This window comes from Salmo trutta, chromosome 2, assembly GCF_901001165.1.
Source record: "Salmo trutta chromosome 2, fSalTru1.1, whole genome shotgun sequence".
Lineage (NCBI taxonomy): Eukaryota > Metazoa > Chordata > Actinopteri > Salmoniformes > Salmonidae > Salmo > Salmo trutta.
This window is the reverse complement of record NC_042958.1, coordinates 22,147,779-22,174,605: the sequence shown is the minus strand read 5'-3', so window position 1 is coordinate 22,174,605 and position 26,827 is coordinate 22,147,779. Positions and strand designations below refer to the sequence as shown.

General features: G+C 41.4%; 1 protein-coding gene across 5 annotated transcripts in view; it reads left to right on the top strand.

Annotated features, from left to right (window-relative positions):
* plppr5b (phospholipid phosphatase related 5b) overlaps nt 1-26,827 on the top strand; it is a 116,719-nt gene that overhangs the window by 21,023 nt on the left and 68,869 nt on the right. For 3 of the 5 annotated variants that reach the window (XM_029698416.1, XM_029698434.1, XM_029698409.1), the window contains exon 3: nt 25,692-25,880. In XM_029698416.1, the coding sequence (XP_029554276.1) occupies nt 25,692-25,880 (189 nt within the window). Of the gene's footprint in view, nt 1-25,332; nt 25,881-26,827 lie in introns of those variants that run through there. The other 2 variants (XM_029698425.1, XM_029698441.1) reach the window with 2 other exon arrangements.

Here is a 26,827-nt window from a genome sequence, read left to right as displayed (position 1 = left end):
TGTATCTTTGTAGTGATTCTGTGTATTGATACACCATCCAAAGTGTAATGAATAACTTCACCATGCCCAAAGGGATATTCAATGTCTGCTTTTTTTTACCCATCTACCAATAGGTGGTTGAATCTGTGTTTGAAATTCACTGCTCGACTGAGGAACCTTACATATAATTGTACAGTAGGTGTGGGGTACAGTAGTCATTCAAAAATCATGTTAAACACTATTATTGCACACTGAGTGAGTCCATGCAACTTATTATGTGACATGACTCCTTAACGTATTTAGGCTTGCCATAACAAACGGGTTGACTCAAGACATTTCAGCATTTACTTTTTTATTATTTTGTAAACATTTCCACAAACACAATTCCACTTTGACATTATGTGATATTGTGTGTAGGCCGGTGACAGAAAATCTCAATTTAATCCATTTTAAATACAGGCTGTACAACAAAATGTAGAAAAAGTAAAGGTATGTGAATACTTTCTGAAGGCACTGTATCTGCATTTCAGTCTTAATCCACTAGAGGTTGCACTGCTGTTCTCTAGTTCTCTCATTTGCCTCTGAAATATTACAGCAATAATGAACCAGGGTGTGTTTCATTGCTATTCATATAGTTATATTGTGTATATATGCATAATATACATTATATGTAACATTATAGACTGGAATTCATTTTCCTCCAATATAATCCAGCATTGCACCGTGGCGACCTCTTTAAAGAGAATAATATATAACAAATGCATTTGTTACTCTCCTTTAAAGCTATGTGCATAGTCATCAAGACCTTCCCTCATACATCTCACTGTGACTATATCACATGGCCAGCACAATGAACTCTTTATTTAATCTATCAAACATAATCTAGTTGTGAATAAAAGTAAAATACTGTGGCGTTGATCTTGCGCTTTCATAGATTCGATTTATGAGGTTGTGGAATTTCACACTTGTCTCATGCACTTGAAAACTGATTATCCACTCGACTTTGTAAGACTTTAGTACTTTCTCATTCACCTCATTAATCTGAGTGCTTCTCACTAAGTGATTTCAAGCTTGTTAGGCAAAGGTCCCAAATGTACTGTAATCGCTATATTAGACAATTCAAAACAAAAAATGAAGTTTTAAGTGAGAAGAGGCATTGGTTTGAAGCCGAAAAAGAAAGGAAGTTCACGAGCACCACAATGCCTATTCCACCCATGCTCTACCAAGGTTTTCCAGCACACAGCTTTGACCTACTACAGGAGCTATATTGGTATTGTACTTCAAACGATGTTTTGGCAGGTTGCTTAGGATTCAAACCTTCTCAAACAGCCAAATTCATACTCTTAGAGGAGGTGCTTCCACAATAATGTGACTTGTACCACATACAAGGGAAAGTATTGGATTCTTCACAAACTTCAGTAAGATATTATCCCATTATGTTACCTTTTCATGCTTTTTGTATGAAATGAAAACAACTTTGTTTTTGTACATACAAGACCATCAGGCTTGATTGAGCTGTTTTGTTTTGTAATAATGTGGTGCATGCATGTATTTCCTGAAACCTTTATTTTAGTAATACATGTCACAACAACAAAAAATCATATTAAAATACTGATCAATGGACAGTTCATTACCCCTGTCAAGATAATGTTACTGTTTGTACTTGAATACATTTTTTTGCAATAAAGATAGTGATGCAACAATAATACACATTTACAATAGGCCTTTATCTAAAACTACATACAGACAGATTATATACACTGAGTGTACAAAACATTAAGAACACCTGCTCTTTCCATGACATAGACTGACCAGGTGAATCCAGGTGAAAGCAATGATCCCTTATTGATGTCCTTTGCTAAATCCACTCCAATCAGCTTAGATGAAGGTGGGGAGACAGGTTAAAGTATTTAAGTCTTGAGACAATTGAGACATGGAGTGTGCCATTCAGAGGGTGAATGGGCAAGACAGAATATTTAAGTGCCTTTGAATGGGGTATGGTAGTAGGTGCCAGGCACACCGTTTTGTGTCAAGAACTACAACGCTGCTGGGTTTTTTCATGCTCCACAGTTTCCTGTGTGTATCAAGAATGGTCCACAACCCAAAGGACATCCAGCCATCTTGACACAACTGTGGGAAGCATTGGAGTCAACATGGGCCAGCATCCCTGTGGAATGCTTTCAACACTTTGTAGAGTCCATATCCTGAAGAATTGAGGCTGTTCTGAGGGCAAAGGGACTCAGAATTATTAAGGTGTTCCTAATTTTTTTTTTTTTCATGCTCAGCATAGTCTTTTGTTTTTAATTTCCATGTTTTTTACACCGAGGGGTGATTATGCAGCATTTTTATAAAACATTATAATTAAGCAATAAGGCACAAGTGGGTGTGGTATATTGCTAATATACCACTGCTAAGGGCTGTTCTCTGCACGACACAACGCAGAGTGCCTGGATACAGCCCTTAGCTGTGGTATATTGGCCATACCACAAACCCTCAATGTGCCTTATTGCTATTATAAACTGGTTACCAATGAAATTAGAGCAGTAAAAATACATATTTTGTCATACCTGTGGTATACAGTCTGATATGCCACCGCTTTCAGCTGATCAGCATTCAGGGCTCGAACCACCCAGTTTATAATACAGCATAACAAATATGAACCATGTTCTCAATTAATACCATCAATAGAATATCAAAATCCTATGCTAAAAAGGAGGTTCAATGAAAAAACCTTGCAACCTAGGCTCAATGAATGAGCCAATTAGCCAAATAGCTATTGAATCTGACACAGAACTGATTCATGAATAGACAAAAACCAGCCCACACATATTTCAAACATAATCTCCATACCTGGATCACAGGGGAAAAGGAAAGGGGACATCAGGGCTGGATGTTGTACAGGCTGTGCCTCGCCTGTCAGAAGATGAAAACGAAGCTGAACCAACGGTAGCTCGACAACTGACACTGAACTAGCACTATCGAGGTGCTAACATTAGCCTGCTAGCAAGCTGGCAAGCTAGCTTCGTCTTATTACCTCAGGAAGACAAACTTATAACATGAAATCATGACAACACACAAAGACATTGTTTACACAGTACAATATGTGACCAATACTGTTACGAGTAAAGTACAATGTTTTCAGAGGTTACGATGTCCATTTAGTGAGTATTATACTTAAAAGGGGGAGGGCGGGAGAGAACACAGCCTACCTCGTTCCGATTGAAACAGCTCTGAACGAGCTAGCGCGCACAGTGCTGATGTCACACACAGAGAGAAACAAAATACCAGTAGGAGATTCAGTCAAAAACTAATTATGAAAAATGTGTGATTTAGTGAATATTCATTGCAGTACTGACTCCAGTTACAGTAGCACTGGGCTTATTTTGGCCCACTCTTCCATGCAGAACTACTTTAACTCAGCAACATTTGTGGGTTTTCAAGCATGAACTGCTCACTTCAAGTCCTGCCATAACATATCAATTGGGATTAGGTCTGGACTTTGACGAGGCCATTACAAAACTTGAAATGTGTTGCTTTTTAACCATTTTCATGTAGACTTTACTATGTGGTTTGGATCACTGTCTTCCTGCATGACCCAGCTGTGCTTCAGCTTCAGCTCACAGACGGATGGCCTGAAATTCTCCTGTAGAATTGTCTAATACAGAGCAGAATTCATGGTTCCTTCTATTAAGGCAAGTCGTCCAGGTCCTGAGGCAGCAAAGTATCCCCAAACCATCACACTACCACCACCATGCTTGACCTGGTGACCCTAATGCTAACGACCCTGTTAAAAATCCGGTATGTGGTTCTCGTTAACAGACCGATGGCTCATGACGAGAGGCAGGGAGTGTGTTGTGGACCTCCAATCAAGTTGATTTGCACATTGTCATCAAGATTGGTGTCATATTGGCTTAGCTATGATGGCAGGGAGATTAGAATTTAACACTGAGCTTCAACCAGTCGCCGTGTCTATAATATGTAGGCTTGATATTGAAAGCAGCATTCTACCATTATCTTCTCAAAATGGTTATTCCATATCTTGTTTAATTTTGTGTTCCGTAAGAGTAAGATTGCCCATATGTAATTCTAAAGTACATACAGTGCCTTCGGAAAGTATTCAGACCCCTTGACCTTTTCCACGTTTTGTTACGTTACAGCCTTATTGTAAAATTGATTTTTTTAAATAGAATTGTCCATAGAGCTCCGAGATAGGATTGTGTTGAGGCACAGATCTGGAGAAGGGTACCAAAACATTTTATGTAGCATTAAATGTCCCCAAGAACACAGTGACCTCCATCATTCTTAAATGGAAAAAGTTTGGAACCACCAAGACTCTTCCTAGAGCTTGCCACCCGGCCAAACTCAGCAATCGGAGGAGAAGGGTCTTACTCAGGGAGGTGACCAAGAACATGATGGTCACTCTGACAGAGCTCCAGAGTTCCTCTGTGGAGATGGGACAAACTTCCAGAATGACAACCATCTCTGCAGCACTCCACTAATTAGGCCTTTATGGTAGAGTGGCCAGACGGAAGCAACTCCTCAATAAATGGCACATGACAGCCCGCTTGGAGTTTGCCAAACAGCACCTAGACTATCAAACCATGAGAAACATGATTCTCTGGTCTGATGAAACTAAGATTGAACTTGGCCTGAATGCCAAGCGTCACATCTGGAGGAAACCTGGCACCATCCCTACAGTGAAGCGTGGTGGTGGCAGCATCATGCTGTGGGAATGTTTTTCAGCAGCAGGGACTGGGAGACTAGTCAGGCACGAGGCAAGGATGAACGCAGCAAAGTACAGAGAGATCCTTGAAAACCTACTCCGGAGCACTCAGGGCCTCAGACTGGGGCGAAGGTTCACCTCCCAATAGGACAACGACCCTAAGCACACAGTCAAGACAACGCAAGAGTGGCTTCGGGATAAGTCTCTGAATGTCCTTGAGTGGCCCAGCCAGAGCCCAGACCTTTAACCCAATCTAACATCTCTGCGGAGACCTGAAAATAGCTGTGCAGCAATGCTCCCCATCCAACATGACAGAGCTTGAGAGGATCTGCAGAGAGGAATGGGAGAAACTCCCCAAATACAGGTGTGCCAAGCTTGTAGCCTCATACCTAAGAAGACTCGAGTCTGTAATCACTGCCAAAGGTGCATCAACAAGGACTGAGTAAAGGGTCTGAATATTTATGTAAATGTGATATTTCAGCAACAACTGCTTTTATTATGTAACTTCATCATGTTTAACTTTATGGAACTTTACCATCCCATTCACATAACTATAGAATCACCCAACAAAGACTGCATCAGTCTTTCTCCAATAATACATTTTATCTTTGTGGTAATGAATGCTCTTTGTAGGTGACATTTCCTGCACGGAGTGGTTGGTGGTGGGTGTTAATGCAGAGGAAAACAGCAGAAAGGTCCTACACCACAATGGTGGTCACAACTAGTTTTCGCTTTGCAAAATCCCCATCATTTTGGGTAAGATATTGCACCTCCAAGATAAAGGCAATACATAATCTTATCATGTACGATAATTGTTTATTCTTGGAGATTCTGCAGAACAAATTTGAACTGCTGCCGAAACACAATTGTTTCCAATAAAGGACATGTCTATTGCAATACCTATTATGGATGTGATTGTCAAAGGAAGGTTGTTTGATCTTGGTAATAATAGCTTAAGGCAGACAGAATCAAGATCCGCAGTGGTAGAGATTGTACTCATGATTGGAATCTGTAACAATCTGAAACCCTTTCCTGTTGAGAAAACAAGTAGAATGGTATAATTTCTACATTCTTAGAACTGTAGATGTTCCATGTGAGTTCTCCCGTGTTCTAAGTTTTCACAGAATTAAGCTTTACACAAAGGAAGGAGATGCCAAAGTGTACGTAAACAGGCAGAGAGAAAATAAGTTAGCTTGGAGCGTTCAACATATTTGCATGTATTATTAATTACACAGTTAATGACCCCAGGGATGAGTCTTGATGAGCTTGATCTACTTAGTAATTATCTTCATACAGTATCTATCAGTCAGTATAAAAAAATCCCTGCTACAACAGCAATGTCTACACCAAGATAGAGATAGTAATATAGATACAGTAGACTACAGAATAGAGATACAGTGTCTACACCAAGACAGAGATAGAGATAGAAATAGCAATAGAGACCAGGGGAGAGATACCTAATACAGTATGTTTACAATCTAAACCAAGCCACTTGACCTTCTTCTCCTTTACCATGTCACAGAAGTAATATATTGTGTAAAGAATGAATGGCCGTTTATTCAATTAAATAACACAGTATGTGCTGTGTAGGTGGTGGTTTTGCTAACACAACCAGATTGAATCAATACTGTATTGGTATAAACCACTATACTGTACATATACCGTTCTATGTTGCATGATCACACGAAATTGACTGTGAAAACTGTAAATGCAACAAACAGACATGTTGGTTATTTGCCATAAAGGAAGCAGTTGTTATAAACTAGTGAGAGTACTTCTAATAATATATATGTGCCACATTTCACAGTATATAAATGATTTACCCTAGTTTAGCTCATTAAGATTCACAGGCAACGCTAATGATAACAGTCATCACAGAAAGAGGCACCACCACATGTTTATTCATTCACAGCAGTCACATTACAGATTCAGGTGTCAAACTGCCTCTGACTCTCCCATTACAGTGACAACAGGAGAACATGGACCTTTTCCATTTCTCCCAATGCTTCTTGGTTTCACTGTTCCTCAGCCTGGCTGCCACTAATATTTACATTCATAAAATAGGTAACAGGATCCCTTCATATCAACTAGGTTGTGTTAAAGACAGTGTTATGCATTTCTTTTGAAGTGTGGCACGGCAGATAAGCCTCAACTGCTTGAAGCGTGCAACTTTGAAGTTGTCCTCCGTTGCTCGCCTTCTTATAAGTGGTGTTTATTCAGATGCGGTGATGAAATCAAATATATGCTGAACAGTAAACGGCATGGTGGATAGACTGTCTGCCTCGGGATATCTGAAGTTATAGATGTGTTTAGCTACAGTCTATTTTTAACCTTCCTGATTTACTTACATGAGGTATATACAGTGGGGGGGAAAAGTATTTGATCCCCTGCTGATTTTGTACGTTTGCCCACTGACAAAGAAATGATCAGTCTATAATTTTTATGGTAGGTTTATTTGAACAGTGAGAGACAGAATAACAAAATTACCAGAAAAACGCATGTCAGAAATGTTATAAATTGATTTGTATTTTAATGAGGGAAAAAAGTATTTGACCCCCTCTCAATCAGAAAGATTTCTAGATCCCAGGTGTCTTTTTTACAGGTAACGAGCTGAGATTAGGAGCACAGTCTTAAAGGGAGTGCTCCTAACCGCAGCTTGTTACCTGTAAAAAAGACACCTGTCCACAGAAGCAATCAATCAATCAGATTCCAAATTCTCCACCATGGCCAAGACCAAAGAGCTCTCCAAGGATGTCAGGGACAATATTGTAGACCTACACAAGGCTGGAATGGGCTACAAGACCATCGCCAAGCAGCTTGGTGAGAAGGTGACAACATTTGGTGCGATTATTCGCAAATGGAAGAAACACAAAAGAACTGTCAATATCCCTCAGCCTGGGGCTCCATGCCAGATCTCACCTCGTGGAGTTGCAATGATCATGAGAATGGTTAGGAATCAGCCCAGAACTACACGGGAGGATCTTGTCAATGATCTCAAGGCAGCTGGGACCATAGTCACCAAGAAAACAATTGGTAACACACTACGCCGTGAAGGACTGAAATCCTGCAGCGCCCGCAAGGTCTCCCTGCTCAAGAATACATATACAGGCCCATCTGAAGTCTGCCAATGAACATCTGAATGACTCAGAGGACAACTGGTGAAAGTGTTGTGGTCAGATGAGACCAAAATGGAGCTCTCTGGCATCAACTCAACTCACCGTGTTTGGAGGAGGAGGAATGCTGCCTATGACCATCCCCACCGTCAAACATGGAGGGGTAAACATTATGCTTTGGGGGTGTTTTTCTGCTAAGGGGATAGGACAACTTCACCGCATCAAAGGGACGATGGACGGGCCATGTACCGTCAAATCTTGGGTGAAAACCTCCTTCCCTCAGCCAGGGCATTGAAAATGGGTCGTGGATGGGTATTCCAGCATGACAATGACCCAAAACACACGGCCAAGGCAACAAAGGAGTGGCTCAAGAAGAAGCACATTAAGGTCCTGGAGTGGCCTAGCCAGTCTCCAGACCTTAATCCCATAGAAAATCTGTGGAGGGAGCTGAAGGTTCGAGTTGCCAAACGTCAGCCTCGAAACCTTAATGACTTGGAGAAGATCTGCAAAGAGGAGTGGGACAAAATCCCTCCTGAGATGTGTGCAAACTTGGTGGCCAACTACAAGAAACGTCTGACCGCTATGATTGCCAACAAGGGTTTTGCCACCAAGTACTAAATCATGTTTTGCAGATGGGTCAAATACTTATTTCCCTCATTAAAATGCAAATCATTTTATAACATTTTAGACATGCGTTTTTCTGGATTTTTTTGTTGTTATTCTGTCTCTCACTGTTCAAATAAACCTACTATTAAAATTATAGACTGATCATTTCTTTGTAAGTGGGCAAACGTACAAAATCAGCAGGGAATCAAATACTTTTTCCCCCACTGTAGTTGGCTATGTTGTTGAAGAAGTCAATGTGCATTTGAAAGAAAATGCACCCTTTAGTTTAGACCTTCTTGAATTCTGAGTTCTGTATAATACAGGAATAATGTCATGGTAATTGTACAGCTTCGGGCATAGTACTTCAGAGTAGAGATGGGAAGTATCTCTCTTACATGTATTTAAAATACGTATTTTAATTACTTCTGAGTGTTTTCTATACCATTTCTTTGTAGCGGCTCCGTTCACCCTGTATTGCTATCAAATGTCTGGTGGCACTATGGTGTGAACAAACAGGACCCTGAACAGCTTATACCCCCAAGCCATAAAATCAAATCAAATCAAATCAAATTTATTTATATAGCCCTTCGTACATCAGCTGAAATCTCAAAGTGCTGTACAGAAACCCAGCCTAAAACCCCAAACAGCAAGCAATGCATGTGAAAGAAGCACGGTGGCTGGGAAAAACTCCCTAGGAAAAACTCCTGAGAAAGGCCAAAAACCTAGGAAGAAACCTAGAGAGGAACCAGGCTATGAGGGGTGGCCAGTCCTCTTCTGGCTGTGCCGGGTGGATATTATAACAGAACATAGTCAAGATGTTAAAATGTTCGTAAATGACCAGCATGGTCAAATAATAATAATCATAGTAATTGTCGAGGGTGCAACAAGCACGTCCGGTGAACAGGTCAGGGTTCCGTAGCCGCAGGCAGAACAGTTGAAACTGGAGCAGCAGCATGGCCAGGTGGACTGGGGACAGCAAGGAGTCATCATGCCAGGTAGTCCTAGGGCTCAGGTCCTCCGAGAGAAAGAAAGAAAGAAAGAAAGAGAGAATTAGAGAGAGCATATTTACATTCACACAGGACACCGGATAAGACAAGAGAATACTCCAGATGTAACAGACTGACCCTAGCCCCCCGACACATAAACTACTGCAGCATAAATACTGGAGGCTGAGACAGGAGGGATCAGAAGACACTGTGGCCCCATCCGATGATACCCCCGGACAGGGCCAAACAGGCAGGATATAACCCCACCCACTTTGCCAAAGCACAGCCCCCCACACCACTAGAGGGATATCTACAACCACCAACTTACCGTCCGAAGACAAGGCCGAGTATAGCCCACAAAGATGTCCGCCACGGCACAACCCAAGGGGGGGCGCCAACCCAGACAGGAAGACCACGTCAGTGGCTCAACCTACTCAAGTGACGCACCCCTCCCATGGACGGCATGGAAGAACACCAGTAAGTCAGTGACTCAGCCCCTGTAAAAGGGTTAGAGGCAGAGAATCCCAGTGGGAAGAGGGGAACCGACAAGGCAGAGACAGCAAGGGCGGTTCGTTGCTCCAGCCTTTCCGTTCACCTTCACACTCCTGGGCCAGACTACACTTAATCATAGGACCTACTGAAGAGATAAGTCTTCAGTAAAGACTTAAAGGTTGAGACTGAGTCTGCGTCTCTCACATGGGTAGGCAGACCATTCCATAAAAATGGAGCTCTATAGGAGAAAGCCCTACCTCCAGCCGTTTGCTTAGAAATTCTAGGGACAATTAGGAGGCCTGCGTCTTGTGACCGTAGCGTACGTGTAGGTATGTACGGCAGGACCAAATCGGAAAGATAGGTAGGAGCAAGCCCATGTAATGCTTTGTAGGTTAGCAGTAAAACCTTGAAATCAGCCCTTGCCTTAACAGGAAGCCAGTGTAGGGAAGCTAGCACTGGAGTAATATGATCAAATTTTTTGGTTCTAGTCAGGATTCTAGCAGCCGTATTTAGCACTAACTGAAGTTTGTTTAGTGCTTTATCCGGGTAGCCGGAAAGTAGAGCATTGCAGTAGTCGAGCCTAGAAGTAACAAAAGCATGGATTAATTTTTCTGCGTCATTTTTGGACAGAAAGTTTCTGATTTTTGCAATGTTACGTAGATGGAAAAAAGCTGTCCTTGAAGCAGTCTTGATATGTTCTTCAAAAGAGAGATCAGGGTCCAGAGTAACGCCGAGGTCCTTCACAGTTTTATTTGAGACGACTGTACAACCATCCAGATTAATTGTCAGATTCAACAGAAGATCTCTTTGTTTCTTGGGACCTAGGACAAGCATCTCTGTTTTGTCCGAGTTTAAAAGTAGAAAATTTGCAGCCATCCACTTCCTTATGTCTGAAACACAGGCTTCTAGCGAGAGCAATTTTGGGGCTTCACCATGTTTCATTGAAATGTACAGCTGTGTGTCGTCCGCATAGCAGTGAAATTTAACATTATGTTTTCGAATGACATCCCCAAGAGGTAAAATATATAGTGAAAACAATAGTGGTCCTAGAACGGAACCTTGAGGAACACCGAAATTTACAATTGATTTGTCAGAGGACGAACCATTCACAGAGACAAACTGATGTTGTTTGTCTCTGTTGTTTGGACAAAACCCACTGAGTCGATGATGGCTCCGAAAGCCTTTTGGAGTGGGTCTGTGGACTTTTCCATGTGAATGTTAAAGTCACCAAAAATTAGAATATTATCTGCTATGACTACAAGATCCGATAGGAATTCAGGGAACTCAGTAAGGAACACTGCATATGGCCCAGGAGGCCTGTAAACAGTAGCTATAAAAAGTGATTGAGTAGGCTGCATAGATTTCATGACTAGAAGCTCAAAAGACGAAAACGTCATTGTTTTTTTTTTTGTAAATTGAAATTTGCTATCGTAAATGTTAGCAACACCTCCGCCTTTGCCGGATGCACGGGGGGTTTGGTCACTAGTGTAACCAGGGGGTGAGGCCTCATTTAACACAGTAAATTCATCAGGCTTAAGCCATGTTTCAGTCAGGCCAATCACATCAAGATTATGATCAGTGATTAGTTCATTGACTATAACTGCCTTGGAAGTGAGGGATCTAACATTAAGTAACCCAATTTTGAGATGTGAAGTATCACAATCTCTTTCAATAATGGCAGGAATGGAGGAGGTCTTTATACTAGTAAGATTACTGAAGCGAACACCGCCATTTTTAATTTTGCCCAACCAAGATCGAGGCACAGACACGGTCTCAATGGGGAAAGCTGAGCTGACTACGCTGACTGTGCTAATGGCAGACTCCACTAAGCTGGCAGGCTGGCTAACAGCCTGCTGCCTGGCCTGCACCCTATTTCATTGTGGAGCTAGAGGAGTTAGAGCCCTGTCTATGTTCGTAGATAAGATGAGAGCACCCCTCCAGCTAGGATGGAGTCCGTCACTCCTCAGCAGGCCAGGCTTGGTCCTGTTTGTGGGTGAATCCCAGAAAGAGGGCCAGTTATCTACAAATTCTATCTTTTGGGAGGGGCAGAAAACAGTTTTCATCCAGCGATTGAGTTGTGAGACTCTGCTGTAGAGCTCATCACTCCCCCTAACTGGGAGGGGGCCAGAGACAATTACTCGATGCCGACACATCTTTCTAGCTGATTTACACGCTGAAGCTATATTGCGCTTGGTGACCTCTGACTGTTTCATCCTAACATCGTTGGTGCCGACGTGGATAACAATATCTCTATACTCTCTACACTCGCCAGTTTTAGCTTTAGCCAGCACCGTCTTTAGATTAGCCTTAACGTCGGTAGCCCTGCCCCCTGGTAAACAGTGTATGATCGCTGGATGATTAGTTTTAAGTCTAATACTGCGGGTAATGGAGTCGCCAATGACTAGGGTTTTCAATTTGTCAGAGCTAATGGTGGGAGCCGTCGGCGTCTCAGACCCCACAGCGGGAGGAGCAGAGACCAGAGAAGTCTCGGCCTCCGACTCCGACTCGCTTAACGGGGAGAACCGGTTGAAAGTTTCTGTCGGCTGAATAAGCGACACCGGTTGAGCATTCCTACAGCGTTTCCCTCCAGAAGCCATGAGAAAGATGTCCGGCTGCGGGGACCGTGCGAGGGGGTTTATACTAACGTTACTATCTGTACTTGCTGGTGGCACAGACGCTGTTTCATCCTTTCCTACACTGAAATGACCCTTGCCTAACGATTGCGTCTGAAGCTGGGCTTGCAGCACAGCTATCCTTGCCGTAAGGCGATCGTTCTCCTGTATATTATGAGTACAACGACTGCAATTAGAAGGCATCATGTTAATGTTACTTAGCTTCGGCTGTTTGAAGTCCTGACGAACCATGTCCAGATAAAACCTCCGGGGTAGGAAAGTTGAAAAAAAAAGTTGAGTGAGGGAAAAAGTAAAAATATACGGTAATGAAAAAGTAAAAACCGTCAGGTAGCAAAGTAAAAACGCACAACAGCGTAAACAAGTCTGCAAGTTGAGACTGCTAAATAGTTAATTCAATAGTTAACCAATAGCTACCAGGACCATCAGCATTGACCCTTTTTCCTCTAGCTCTTTTTCTGTTACTTTTTATTATCTATCCTGTTTCCCAGTCACTTTATCCCTACGTATACTGTATGTACATATCTACCACCATTACCTCGTACCTGCCACGTCCTGGCCAGTATATAAGGTTAATTGTTTTGTAGTTTGGTCAGGGCGTGACAGAGGGTATTTGTTTTATGTGGTTCAGGGTGGTGTGTTTGTTCAAAGGGGGTGTTTGATTTAGTATTTCCGGGGTTTTGGTTTATAGTCTATGTTTATGTATTTCTATGTCTAGTCTGGTGAGTGTGTTTCTATGTTGGTTAATTGGGGTTGGGACTCTCAGTTGAAGGCAGGTGTTGTCTATCTGCCTTTGATTGAGAGTCCCATATATAAGGGTGTGTTTGTGTTTGTGATTTGTGGGTGATTGTTCTGTGTTCAGCCCTAGGCTTTGCCAGACTGTTTTGTTGTTCGTTCGTTTTTCATGTTTTGTTGTTTTGGAGTGTTCTTTTGATAGTTAAATAAAAGTCAAAATGAGCATACACGTACCTGCTGGATTTTGGTCCTCTTTCACCGACGACAACCGTGACAGTACCCCAGCACATCAACTAGGTACTGGTACCCTGTGTATATAACCAAGTTATTGTTACCCATTTTGTATTTATTCCTTGTGTTATTATTTACATATTTTTTGTATCTGCATTGTTGGGAATGCAGTAAGCATTTCACTGTTAGTCTACAGTCGTGGCCAAAAGTTTTGAGAATGACACAAATATACATTTTCACAAAGTCTGCTGCCTCAGTTTGTATGATGGCAATATGCAGATACTCCAGAATGTTATGAAGAGTGATCAGATGAATTGCAATTAATTGGAAAGTCCCTCATTGCCATGCAAATGAACTGAATCCTCAAAAAAAAACATTTCAACTGCATTTCAGCCCTGCCACAAAAGGACCAGCAGACATCATGTCAGTTGTTCTCCCGTTAACACAGGTGTGAGTGTTGACGAGGACAAGGCTGGAGATCACTCTGTCATGATGATTGAGTTCGAATAACAGACTGGAAGCTTCAAAAGGAGGGTGGTGCTTGGAATCATTGTTCTTCATCTGTCAACCATGGTTACCTGGAAGGAAACACGTGCTGTTATCATTGCTTTGCATAAAAAGGGCTTCACAGGCAAGGATATTGCTCCCAGTAAGATTGCACCTAAATCAACCATTTATCGGATCATCAAGAACTTCAAGGAGAGCGGTTCAATTGTTGTGAAGAAGGCTTCAGGGCGCCCATGAAAGTCCGGCAAGCGCCAGGACCGTCTCCTAAAGTTGAATCAGCTGCGGGATCGGGGCACCACCAGTAAAAAGCTTGCTCAGGAATGAGTGCATCTGCACGCACAGTGAGGCGAAGACTTTTGGAGGATGGCCTGGTGTCAAGAAGGACAGCAAAGAAGCCACTTCTCTCCAGAAAAAACATCAGAGACAGACTGATATTCTGCAAAAGGTACAGGGATTGGACTGCTGAGGAGTGGGGTAAAGTCATTTTCTCTGATGAATCCCCTTTCCAATTGTTTGGGGCATCTGGAGAAAAAAAATTGTCCGGAGAAGACAAGTTGAGAGCTACCATCAGTCCTGTGTCATGCCAACAGTAAAGCATCCTGAGACCATTCATGTGTGGGGTAGCTTCTCAGCCAAGGGAGTGGGCTCACTCACAATTTTGCCTAAGAACACAGCCATGAATAAAGAATGATACCAACACATCCTCCGAGAGCAACTTCTCCCAACCATCCACAAACAGTTTGGTGACGAACAATGCCTTTTCCAGTATGATGGAGCACCTTGCCATAAGGCAAAAGTGGCTCGGGGAACAAAACATCGATATTTTGGGTCAATGGCCAGCAAACTCCCCAGACCTTAATCCCATTGAGAGGTTGTGGTCAATCCTCAAGAGGCGGGTGGACAAACAAAAACCCACAAATTCTGATAAACTCCAAGCATTGATTATGCAAGAATTGGCTGCCATCAGTCAGGATGTGGCCCAGAAGTTAATTGACAGCATGCTAGAGCGGATTGCAGATGTCTTGAAAAAGAAGGGTCAACACTGCAAATATTGACTCTTTGCATCAACTTCATGTAATTGTCAATAAAAGCCATTGACACTTATGAAATGCTTGTAATTATACTTCAGTATTCCACAGTAACATCTGACAAAAATATCTAAATACACTGAAGCAGCAAACTTTGTGAAAATGTATATTTGTGTCATTCTCAAAACTTTAGGCCACGACTGTACACCTCCTTTTTACGAAGCATGTGACAAATATTTTATTTGCATATTTAAAGACATGGTATATGGTGGTGTAGTGAGATATCCAATGGGCTGGAAGATTCTCTTCTCATCACTCATCTTGAAAAAACATATACTAAAAACGTGGAAATCAATCAAGCCGCCATCATTAACACAATGGAAAAATCTAATGATTTATTATTGAAATATTGAAAGTGCGTGGGCTACGAAGAGAAACAAAATGGTTCAGTTTCAGGCCATGTGGCGGAAAGTGAAGCGGGCGCTAGAGATGGGGTTGTGTACTAGTGGGTCTGGGCAGCTGTGATGTTTGTATGATGTTGTTATTTGAATTTGTTGTATTCTTTATAAAAGATCAAATGTATTTGATAAGACTGTCTACTAAATTAACAAAACAAACTAAACAATTGCAAAGCATGCTGAGTTTTACTTAAATGAGCTCCACCCCAAAACAAGGCCAATGACAGTACCCAGTGTGCTTTGCAGTTGTTCACTTTCACATATACTGAGTGTACAAAACATTAGGAACACATTCCTAATATTGAGATGCACCCCCTTTGCCCTCAAAACAGCCTCAATTTGTTGGGACATGGACTACAAGGTGTCGAAAGCGTTCCACAGGAATGTTGGCCCATGTTGACTCCAATGCTTCCCACAGTTGTGTCAAGTTGGCTGGATGTCGTTTGGGAGGTGGACCATTCTTGATACACACGGGAAACTGTTGAGTGTGAAAAATCCAGCAGCGTTGCAGTTCTTGACACACTCAAACCGGTGCGCCTGACACCTACAGTACTACCATACCCTGTTCAAAAGCACCTAAATCCTTTGTCTTGCCAATTGACCCTCTCAATGGCACACATACACAATCCATGTCTCAATTGTCTCAAGGCTTAAAAATCTAACCTGTCTCATCTACACTGATTGAAATGGATTTAAGGTGTTTATACTGTTGTACGCTCAGTGTTTGCATTAACATTTTGGTCATTTATCAGACACTCTTATCCAGAGTGACAGTGTATTCAACTAAGGTAGATAATCAACAACATATTATAGCAAGTAAGAAGTTTCTGTAACCGTTACTGAGAATGTTGTTGCTGTTTGGCCGGCTACTTGCAAATGTATTTTTGTATTTTAAAATTCAAAATACATGTATTTTAATTAAATACAATACTTTGCAAAATTTTGTTTTATTTTACTTAGATACATTGGTCTTTAGTGTATTTTGTAGTTGTATTTTTGTAATAGTAATTTGTAATTGATGCCCATCCCTGAGAAACATAATGTAAGTATTTTGCCTGTGTCATGGACAAAACATTATCCATATTTATGAAATATGTTTAGGTACCAGAATCTCAGTCATTTTCAGTCGTTCTTATTTATGGTGAATGATTTGCAGATAGAATGATGGTGTCGTGTCGTAAGATTGAAAGTTGAACGTGTTTTGATGAGCTTTCTTTTCTTCCTCTTTTTTGTTGAAAAGAAACCTCGAGAGGAACCAGAGAGACTCAGAGGGGAGTCTCATCCTGGATACAGCCAAATGTTGTCAATCACGATCTCAACCCTTTCATGTTTTAATTTAGTCCCGTTTCAATTGGACCATTGGGGAAGTTTCTGTAGCACGCACAAACACAAACACACACACACACCGCTCATTAACTGGCCCTGGCGTATACGAGTTGATACCCAGTTAGCCCCCAAGTAGGGGAGATGGGATAGAATGGAGCCCACAACAGAGAGCCATTTCCTTTGATATCCAATTCTGCATCATGTTGTATGCAGTGACAGTCCATCAGATTCTTCAGACAAAAATAATAGTAACCTTGTTTTGCAAAGGCAGTCGTTACACAGTTACAGCTACACAGTATTCAGAGGTTTATAAATCATTGTGATAAGGAACTTCTCTGGATGGTCTCTGAGTCGTAGGGTTTCTTTCAATAAGCGCACAGTGGCTGAGTCCCAAACGGCACCCTATTCCCTATATAGTGCACTACTTTTGACCAGATTCCTGTGGAGAGCAGTCAGTGATGTCAATTGACTATCCCCAGGTTATGGTATCAGATACCTTTCTCTTCAGGTGTCTGCTTGGAATCACAGTATGAATAACAGACAGAGACCCAAACTTACTGTATAGCATGACAGGCCCAATAATGCAAACGACAGACAGACAGCTGCGTGGTACTTATCATTAGTTCTGCCACAGCCTTAGCGGATGCTGACAGGTGCCATGGCTGTGAAAGCCAAATGAGTCAGATCAACACACACACACACACACACACACACACACACTCTGTAATGAATTGCTGTTTTACAGGGTTAATGTAATTCCAACAGCTGGATGTCTGTGAGAGATGAACACTATCGATTTAGTTCCTGCTTACAAACAGTGGAATATATTAGAATACATTACAACAAATAAACAAATAAACTAACAAACAGGTAATAATACAGTAATATGTCACCTGAAAATAGTGTTTAAATCATATGAGGCTTAAAACCTCAATAAGTCTTAGCCATTGAATTTGCATTGAATTTGGCTTTTACTACTATAGCCCAAAGAAACGCATTGAATAACACATTCATAAATGGCAAAAAATCATAAGGAATAAGGTTTTGAAGTGTCTGTCCTATATCTAGGAGATATAAGAAAGCTCAGGAAATATTGTAGTTTTTTCGGACATATATTTAACCCCTTATTTTTCTTGGCACAAAACTGTGATGAGAAGTGAAGGGGAAAAAATGTAACAGCGATGGGTTGTGGTACTTGGAATATTATTTTTTGCAGGATAGCACTTTAAAAAAGTGGCAATATTTGGAGAATAAAGTAGAAATATTTTGATAATAAAGTGGCAGTTATATTTCTAGATTAAAGTAGGGGATTTGGTTAACTGTCGCTATACGCACCATCGTTGAAATGTCTGCAGTTAGATGACCTGGTGAAATTATACTTTAGAATTGGCTTTAGTAACAAGGAAATCTTTTCTCTTTTGGGACAAAATAATTGAAGACCTGACCGCCACAAGGAGTCGCTAGAGCGCGATGAGCCAAGGAAATCCCCCTGGCCAAACCCTCTCCTAACCCGGACGACGCTGGGTCAATTGCGCGCCGCCCTATGGGGCTCCCGGTCACGGGATCGAACCCCAGGTTGCAGTGGCGCCTCAGTGCCTTAGACTGCTGAGCCACTCGGGAGGCAACCTTCCATTACTATAATCTAACAGTCAACCGGTCTAGCCTCTAGCCTCTATAAGGTGAATAAGTGGTAGCCTACGTTAACGGTGTAGCTGTGACAAATTTCCTATGACGAAGACGATGCCCCTGTTGTGGGATAACCTATGGATCCTTCATTCCTCCTATCCTTGAAGACATCATAATAGATGGATTGTGAAAGGAGATACAGTATTACGCTAGGCCACCAACCAAGTCATGCCAGATCAGTGATTATTTATTTATAGCCTACAAGCCGACAAGGTGAAAAATCTTTTGATGTGACCTTGATCAAAGTACTGGTCCCTAATTTGCTCCAGGTGTGTTGTATTACTATGACTGACCCTGTAAAACAACACATTTCACTGAACCTACAGTTGAAGTCGGAAGTTTACATACACCTTAGCCAAATACATTTAAACTCAGTTTTTCACAATTCCTGACATTTAAAAAATTCCCTGTTTTAGGTCAGTTAGGATCACCACTTGATTTTAAGAATGTGAAATGTCAGAATAATAGTAGAGAGAATGATTTATTTCAGCTTTTATTTCTTTCATCACATTCCCAGTGGGTCAGAAGTTTACATACACTCAATTAGTATTTAGTAGCATTGCCTTTAAACTTGGGTCAAACGTTTCCAGTAGCCTTCCACAAGCGTCCCACAATAAGTTGGGTGAATTTTGGCCCATTCCTCCTGACAGAGCTGGTGTAATTGAGTAAAGTTTGTAGGCATCCTTGTTCGCACACTCTTTTTCAGTTCTGACCACAAATTTTCTATGGGATTGAGGTCAGGTCTTTGTGATGGCCACTCCAATACCTTGACTTTGTTGCCCTTAAGCAATTTTGCCACAACTTTGGAAGTATGCTTGGGGTCATTGTCCATTTGGAAGACCCATTTGTGACCAAGCTTTAACTTCCTGACTGATCTCTTGAGATGTTGCTTCAATATATCCACATAATTTTCCTTCCTCATGAAGCCATCTGTTTGTGAAGTGCACCAGTCCCTCCTGCAGCAAAGCACCCCCACAACATGATGCTGCCACCCCCGTGCTTCACGGTTGGGATGGTGTTCTTCGGCTTGCAAGTATCCCCCTTTTTCCTCCAAACATAACGATGGCCATTATGACCAAACAGTTCTATTTTTGTTTCATCAGCCCAGAGGACATTTCTCCAAAAAGTAGGATCTTTGTCCCAATGTGCAGTTGCAAACCGTAGTCTGGCTTTTTTTATGGCGGTTTTGGAGCAGTGGCTTCTTCCTTGCTGAGCAGCCTTTCAGGTTATGTCGATATAGGACTCGTTTTACTGTGGATATAGATACTTTTGTACCTGTTTCCTCCAGCATCTTCACAAGGTCCTTTGCTGTTGTTCTGGGTTTGATTTGCACTTTTCACACCAAAGTACGTTCATCTCTCGGAGAGAGAACGCGTCTCCTTCCTGAGCAGTATGACGGCTGCGTGGTCCCATGGTGTTTATACTTCCGTACTATTGTTTGTACAGATGAACGTGGTACCTTCAGGCGTTTGGAAATTGCTCCCAGGGATGATCCAGACTTGTGGAGGTCTACGATTTTTTTTCTGAGGTCTTGGCTGATTTCTTTTGATTTTCCCATGATGTCAATTAAAGAGGCACTGAGTTTGAAGGTAGGCTTTGAAATACATCCACAGGTACACCTCCAATTGACTCAAATTATGTCAATTAGCCTATCAGAAGCTTCTAAAGCCATGACATCCTTTTCTGGAATTTTCCAAGCTGTTTAAAGGCACAGTCAACTTATGTAAACTTCTGACCCACTGGAATTGTGATATAGTGAATTAGAAGTGATATAGTGAATTAGAAGTGAAATAATCTGTCTGTAAACAATTGTTGGAAAAATGACTTGTGTCATGCACAAAGTAGATGTCCTAACTGACTTGCCGAAACTGTAGTTTGTTAACATAAAATTTGTGGAGTGGTTGAAAAACAAGTTTTAATGACTCCAACCTAAGTGTATGTAAAGTTCCGACTTCAACTGTATATAGACTATCATCATTTATCTAATAGTTATCTAATAATATCTCACCAATATTTACATAAAGTTAAAGAGAATCCATCCATTAATATATTCGGTTAAACTTTATTTGACACCCAGCGCCATAACACATTATGACACGGTCATAACCATGTCGTAGTATGTCATTACAGCTGACATAAACTGTCATAATATGGTCATAACACTGTCAAGACCTATATATTTACACCTCTTGTGACATATATTGCGTTATTTTATGGCTGGTTATGACACCTGCATAAGAGTGTCAAAACCCACATTTATTTAAATGTGTTTTTTCCCTGCCAAGAAGTTTCCTTTCATTTAAAAGTTTGTTTCTTAAGTCCTTTGTTGTTGTTGTAATTCACTCTTTAAAGTCCTGTTTGTTTTTTATCAAATTTGAAATAACTTGTAGAAAATACACTTTATGACACTGTCATAAAGCATTATGACCATCCTGTGTCACTTCGACTAAGAAAATACACTTAATGACACTGAAGAAGAATTATGACCATCATAATCATATAAGCCAGATAGGCCTATCAGTCAAAAAGAGGGTGTCTTGTCCTGCTCCTGAAATCTGATTCCATTCATCCCAGTCATCAGAAATAGAGCATTCAGGTAGGTGCATTACTGACATCAATGTGTACGCAATTACAATGATAATTTAACATGGTCAATTTCAGAAAATGTTTTAAAACATTAACATACTGTTGACAAGTATGCTATGGTGTAATGGAATTTTTTGCCTTGTGTGGTAGGTTTTGTGGGTTTCGACACTCTTATGTAGGCATCATAACCAGCCATAAAATAACGCAGTATATGTTACAACAGGTCTAAATACATGTGTCATGACAGTGTTATGACCATATTATGCCAGGTTATGACACGTTATGTCAGCTGTTATGACATATTATTATTATATTATGACATGGTTATGACTGTGTAATAACGTGTTATGGCGCTGGGTGTCAAGTCAAGTGTTACCATATATTCAAACAGTGCCTCAGATTAGCTAGTTTGCACATGCAGGAGTGGCCCTTGAGTTGCCTCTCCTCCCACAGACACTTGCGTAAAACCCCCTGCTTCATTGTTCATTCCTCCCACAGCCATTGAATAAGCCATGGAATAGGCCTATAATTTACTTTCACTATAACGTACGATTAGCCTACAGGATACGGTTCTCAATTTAGTGGGCCTCTATAGGTTTATAATGTGTTGCGAAATAGAAGTGTTGTAGCGAATTTGGAGAGCAGCTTGACATGGGACACATACACACGCATAGCCCCCGGTCTCCAGGATCCCAAGATCATTTGTTTTATTGGGTGTGCTCACGTAGCCTACAGTACGTGGCCTTTGTTTGTGCTCATAACACACCATGGCTGTTAAAATAGTGTATGCCTATAGTTTGAAATTGCCAGGGGGGAAACACACACCAAGGGGAAACTTTGTGGGTTGTTGTTGTGTGCGCCTGCGTGCGAGTTATTAGATAATTAGATTGATAAGCATGAGTGAATAGTGAAGCTTGTTTGAATGAGTGTATTAGATCATTAGACTGATGTACATTTGTTTGTTTTTTCCCTACTTTTTACTGCCCACACACACACACACACCTGCATACACATACACACACAACCCGGCCATCTCTACCTATGTATGTAACCACAGTTCCTCCTGAAAATATTATTATGTGCTAAAAGATAAATAATTTCCTTGCCAATAAGCCAAGTACCACCACCTGTCACTCATTACATGGCCCTAATACTCTTCCGTACATAACTACCTCCATACTTCCATTTGATTGTATGGGTTACCTTCAGATGAGTCCAGTGACACTTGTGGGGGTCATAGAGCAAAACGGAGAACAACATATTGTTCGTGAGAGTCTCCCTTTTCCATAGAGTGGTTCCTAATAGTTAGGAATCTACAGATGTTTTCGTGAGAAGACCCATTTTCGGGATGTCTCATGTTCTGACAAACATCGCTGTAGCTCGTCACTTTCCAACGCAGATGCGGATGCGGTGGATTGAGACGCAGGTCATGCAAAAAGACTGATATCTAGCTTACATTGATGGATTTTTAATGGGGATTTGTTTTATTTTGTCACTTAGATTGACGCACAGGTGCATCAATAGAGTCTTAAGGATTTTTAACAACTAAACATCCTACTCTATCTTTACCCCATTTTATACAGGATTTATTGTGACCTTAGACCTCCCAACTTAGCAGGAAATCAACATTGAAACAAAAACACTTCACACATATCTCTGGAGTGACAGATGGACTGTGGCCCTCAGATGGTGCTTTTCGTAAACACGACACCTCAGTGCCTCAGAGCTGACATGTGCTGTCCCGATCAGTAATTGGACAGATTTGTAGATCCTTCCGCATGATTGGATCCGTGGCAGCGGTGCGATGATGCGGCTCAAGTAATGGGCCACTGTGAATCGCCTGGCACATATTGTCTGGCCTCCCGTGGAGAGTTTGATTCGGACAAAAATACCCCTGATCTGTAATGCACATTGGTACATCTGGAATAATGGGGGAATATTGGAAAGGCTAAACCCTTTAAAAATGGTAAATAAAAATGAAAGATTGGCCACACATTTTTTGCCCATGAGGCTTAGCTATAAAATAGCCTCAAAGTTTGAGCACATTCAGAAATGTCTGTTTCTTTGAGACTGTAAAATCTGCGTTAGCCTGGCATTAATGGTAAAGGATATAAATTAGCCTTGATGGCACTATAATCACCATGACACACAGCCTTTCCCTCCCCTGATCCAGACAATACAGACAGCTAGAGAACAGATCTGTCATAGTACTGAGATTGACATCTCTCCATCTCCTCTGTGTACCTTTTAATAGTTAGATCTTTCCGTAATTACACCCAAACTGAATGGTACCATTAGAACCATGGATGGAGTGTCTAAGTGTTTGGTGTGTTTGTCCTCATTGACTCTTATACCATGACTGTAGAATAGAATAGAATAGACAGAAGAGAGAGATTTCTCGGCATCCCACGGCATTACGTTACTGGTTAAAATGTTGTCTTGACTACACAGGAAAATCGGAAGTGTTAAACTAACTCGCTGTTAAACTAACTCGCTGTAGTGTTAATTTTAACACTTTTGCAGTGCGTATATGCGTCCACTCTCAACATAGTGAATTTCACGCTTTCAAAAATGTTAACATTTAGACAGTGTTTCTGTAACCCTATACAGAATAGAAACTGTACACTGGCTGTGTGAAATTCACAATACACTGGAGTGAACTAATTAGTATTTCACTCTACTCTAGAGTGAAATATAATGGAATGCCGTATGCAGTAAAGCCAAATGTGCATATTTCCCAGGATACCTTTTTTTTGTGAATTGTGGCGTTACCACCCATGGCTGTATTTGTTAGTGGCACAGATATGGTTGTTAATAAAAACGTTCCTTTAAAGGTCCTAGGTAAATGTTATAATTAAAATTAAACTATGACAATACACTATACATTACATACTGTATATCATAAGTGTAACGGCCGTCGTATTGAGTAGACCAAGGTGCAGCGGGAAAATGGATACTCATCTTCTTATTTATTATAAAAGAAGGAAAAACCAAAAGAAACACGTATACAAAAACGAACAAACGACACTAAACAGTCCCGTCAGGTGCTACATACACTAAACAGGAAATAACTACCCACAATTCCGATTACCAAAACACCCCAATACATAGGACCTTCAATCAGAGGCATCGAGGAACAGCTGCCTCCAATTGAAGGCCAAATCAATAAACTAAACATAGAACTAGAAAGACTAGACTAGAACATAGAAATATACTAACATAGAACATAAACCAAAACCCCGGAACACTCTAAACAAACACCCCTCTACAAAACACATAGCCCAACAAACCCCGAAACACTCTAAACAAATGCCCCCTGCCACATCCTGACCAAACTAATATAACAAATAACCCCTTTACTGGTCAGGACGTGACAATAAGGACTTTGATGTCCTAGTTTTATCCTAACTCAGTGGTGTTAGGAAACTCTTGGTTTAAAGGCCACATCAGGTCTGCATATCACTTTATGCTGGATTGCAAAGTGATGTGATGTGTAATTCCTATTGGAATCCAGATAGTGTTAGGGTATCCAAACTTTGGCATTTTTATTATCCCGCAACCCGCATTCAGAATGACTATCAAGATTGGTAAAGGAGACTTGGGCTTGGATTTGATGGGACTGTTTTATGATCCACAATGTAAAGGAATAACTCGGGTTATTAACACCAACACTGGGGGTTCTTTTACACCACTGAGTCTTAATTTCAATCTTACAGAGTGAATTTAACTCCTGAATCAACACTAGAATTGTAACAATGAAAAATCAACACTCGCCAATTCCTATTCATTTTCATTATGCGAACCTAAAGACTCCAACGACAGAACAGTCGTTGACATCAGCTTTGATTAATCATTTGATGGAATCTTTGGAAAACACGTGCATAAAATCTAATTGAATATGCATGCATATCTCTCCAAATGCCTCCAACAAAATTACAATAATATAGATATCTGGACTGCATGGACAAGAGTGTAGAGTAGACTGATGTGGTTGACGTCAGCTTTGATTACTGTGTTCTGTTGTTGGAGTCTTTAGGACACATGCGGGCGTTCGCATAATGAAAATGAATAGGAATGGTGCGTATCTCTCCAAAGGGCACTAATGCTGACGCACGACTCTGACTGCGGTGAAGATGACTTGGAGGCGAATCTAAAGCTCTAACAAGTTGCTCAGAGTCATTCACTGCGGGTGCTGAAAGGAGAGATGAAAAGCAGCAACGTGCGTGCGTTGTCACTCCTCTTTCCATCATTTGCTGCCCACGGTGAATAGCGGCGCGGCTGCTGCTGCGCACAAACACACAGACCCACGCGTGCGCTCCCTCCAATCCACACGTTTTCATCTATCTCGTTCATTCCGGTTCCAGTGACCAACCGGGGTTGACAGAACACGGCTCTGTGAACATCACCATTCAGCAATGCCTTATAACGAGCATTTGTGGCAGTAGGAGAAATGTGGGGCTGACAGGAGCTATGGTCAAGCTGCTGCGCTAGGCTAGGGGCGAAGAAGGCGGAATGAAAACAGAGGTGGCGGGGCTTTCTCTCCTCAGTGAAGTGGATTGTTAAATGTTCCTTTCTCTTCCTTTGACGAACATGCTTTATTTCCAGCTGGTGATCATGGCGGGGACGGTCATGCTGGCATACTACTTCGAGTACACAGACACGTTTAACGTGCACGTCCAAGGGTTCTTCTGCTATGACAATGCCTACGCGAAGCCGTACCTCGGACCGGAGGAGTCCAGCGCCATCCCTCCCGCTCTACTGTATGCGCTCGTGGCAGGGGTCCCAACACTTGTGGTGAGTTTGTCTATATTCACTATTTCTATGATGTGGGTATATTTGAATAGGCTCCAGATTTATACTGTTAACATTTTTCAGATTTTTTTTTACCTGAGGTTAACGTTCGATTGGCTAATTTCAGTTACAATTGTTTAATTTGCTTGTTGATTGGAAATTATTAACTTGCATAATGCAATCGATGAAAATAGACTGTGCTTAGAATTTAAATCACAACACTTGAAGACAGCAATTGATTCCTGTCTCGAGTTGCCATAGAAAGCAATTACTGTAGCTTATACAAGTTGCTTCAGACTGGTATTTCATGTTACTGGCCCTCAAGAAACTGTACTCTGTATCTTTAAATCAGGATCGATTAATTCATAGATACATAAAGGCCTAGATCAAACATGCAAATTAGTTATAACGTCAGCACAAGGCTAGAAGTCTTACATCAGTGGTGGCACAACCCACATGTAGAGGGGCAATAATACTCTTAAAACAGATTTATGTGATTTTCCCTAGGCTCAATTATACCACCTTGGGGGCCATGCCGTCTTTGATGCCAGACAGGCTTTATTGCAATGTCCTGCTCTATTTTATGGTTTCATTAACTAGATTATGTCCTCATTCCATTCAAGCTGTCAACATGGAGCTTCTGCACTTTTGCAGACAGTATTGTGCGCCCCAAATGTCACCCTATTCCCTATATAGTGCACTGCTTTTGTTTTGACCAGAGGGCTGAAGTGTAAAGTAGTGCACGGGAATAGGGTGCCATTTTAGACCCTGCATAGGTCTGTGGTCTATGGCAAGGGTGTTCTAGTCCAGGAGTATTCAACTCTTACAAAGGCCGGAGCCTGTTGGTTCTGTTCTACCTGATAGTTAATTGCCACCATCTGGTGTCCCAGGTCTAAATCAGTCCCTGATTAGAGGGGAACAATGAAAAAACACAGTGGAACTGGCTTCTA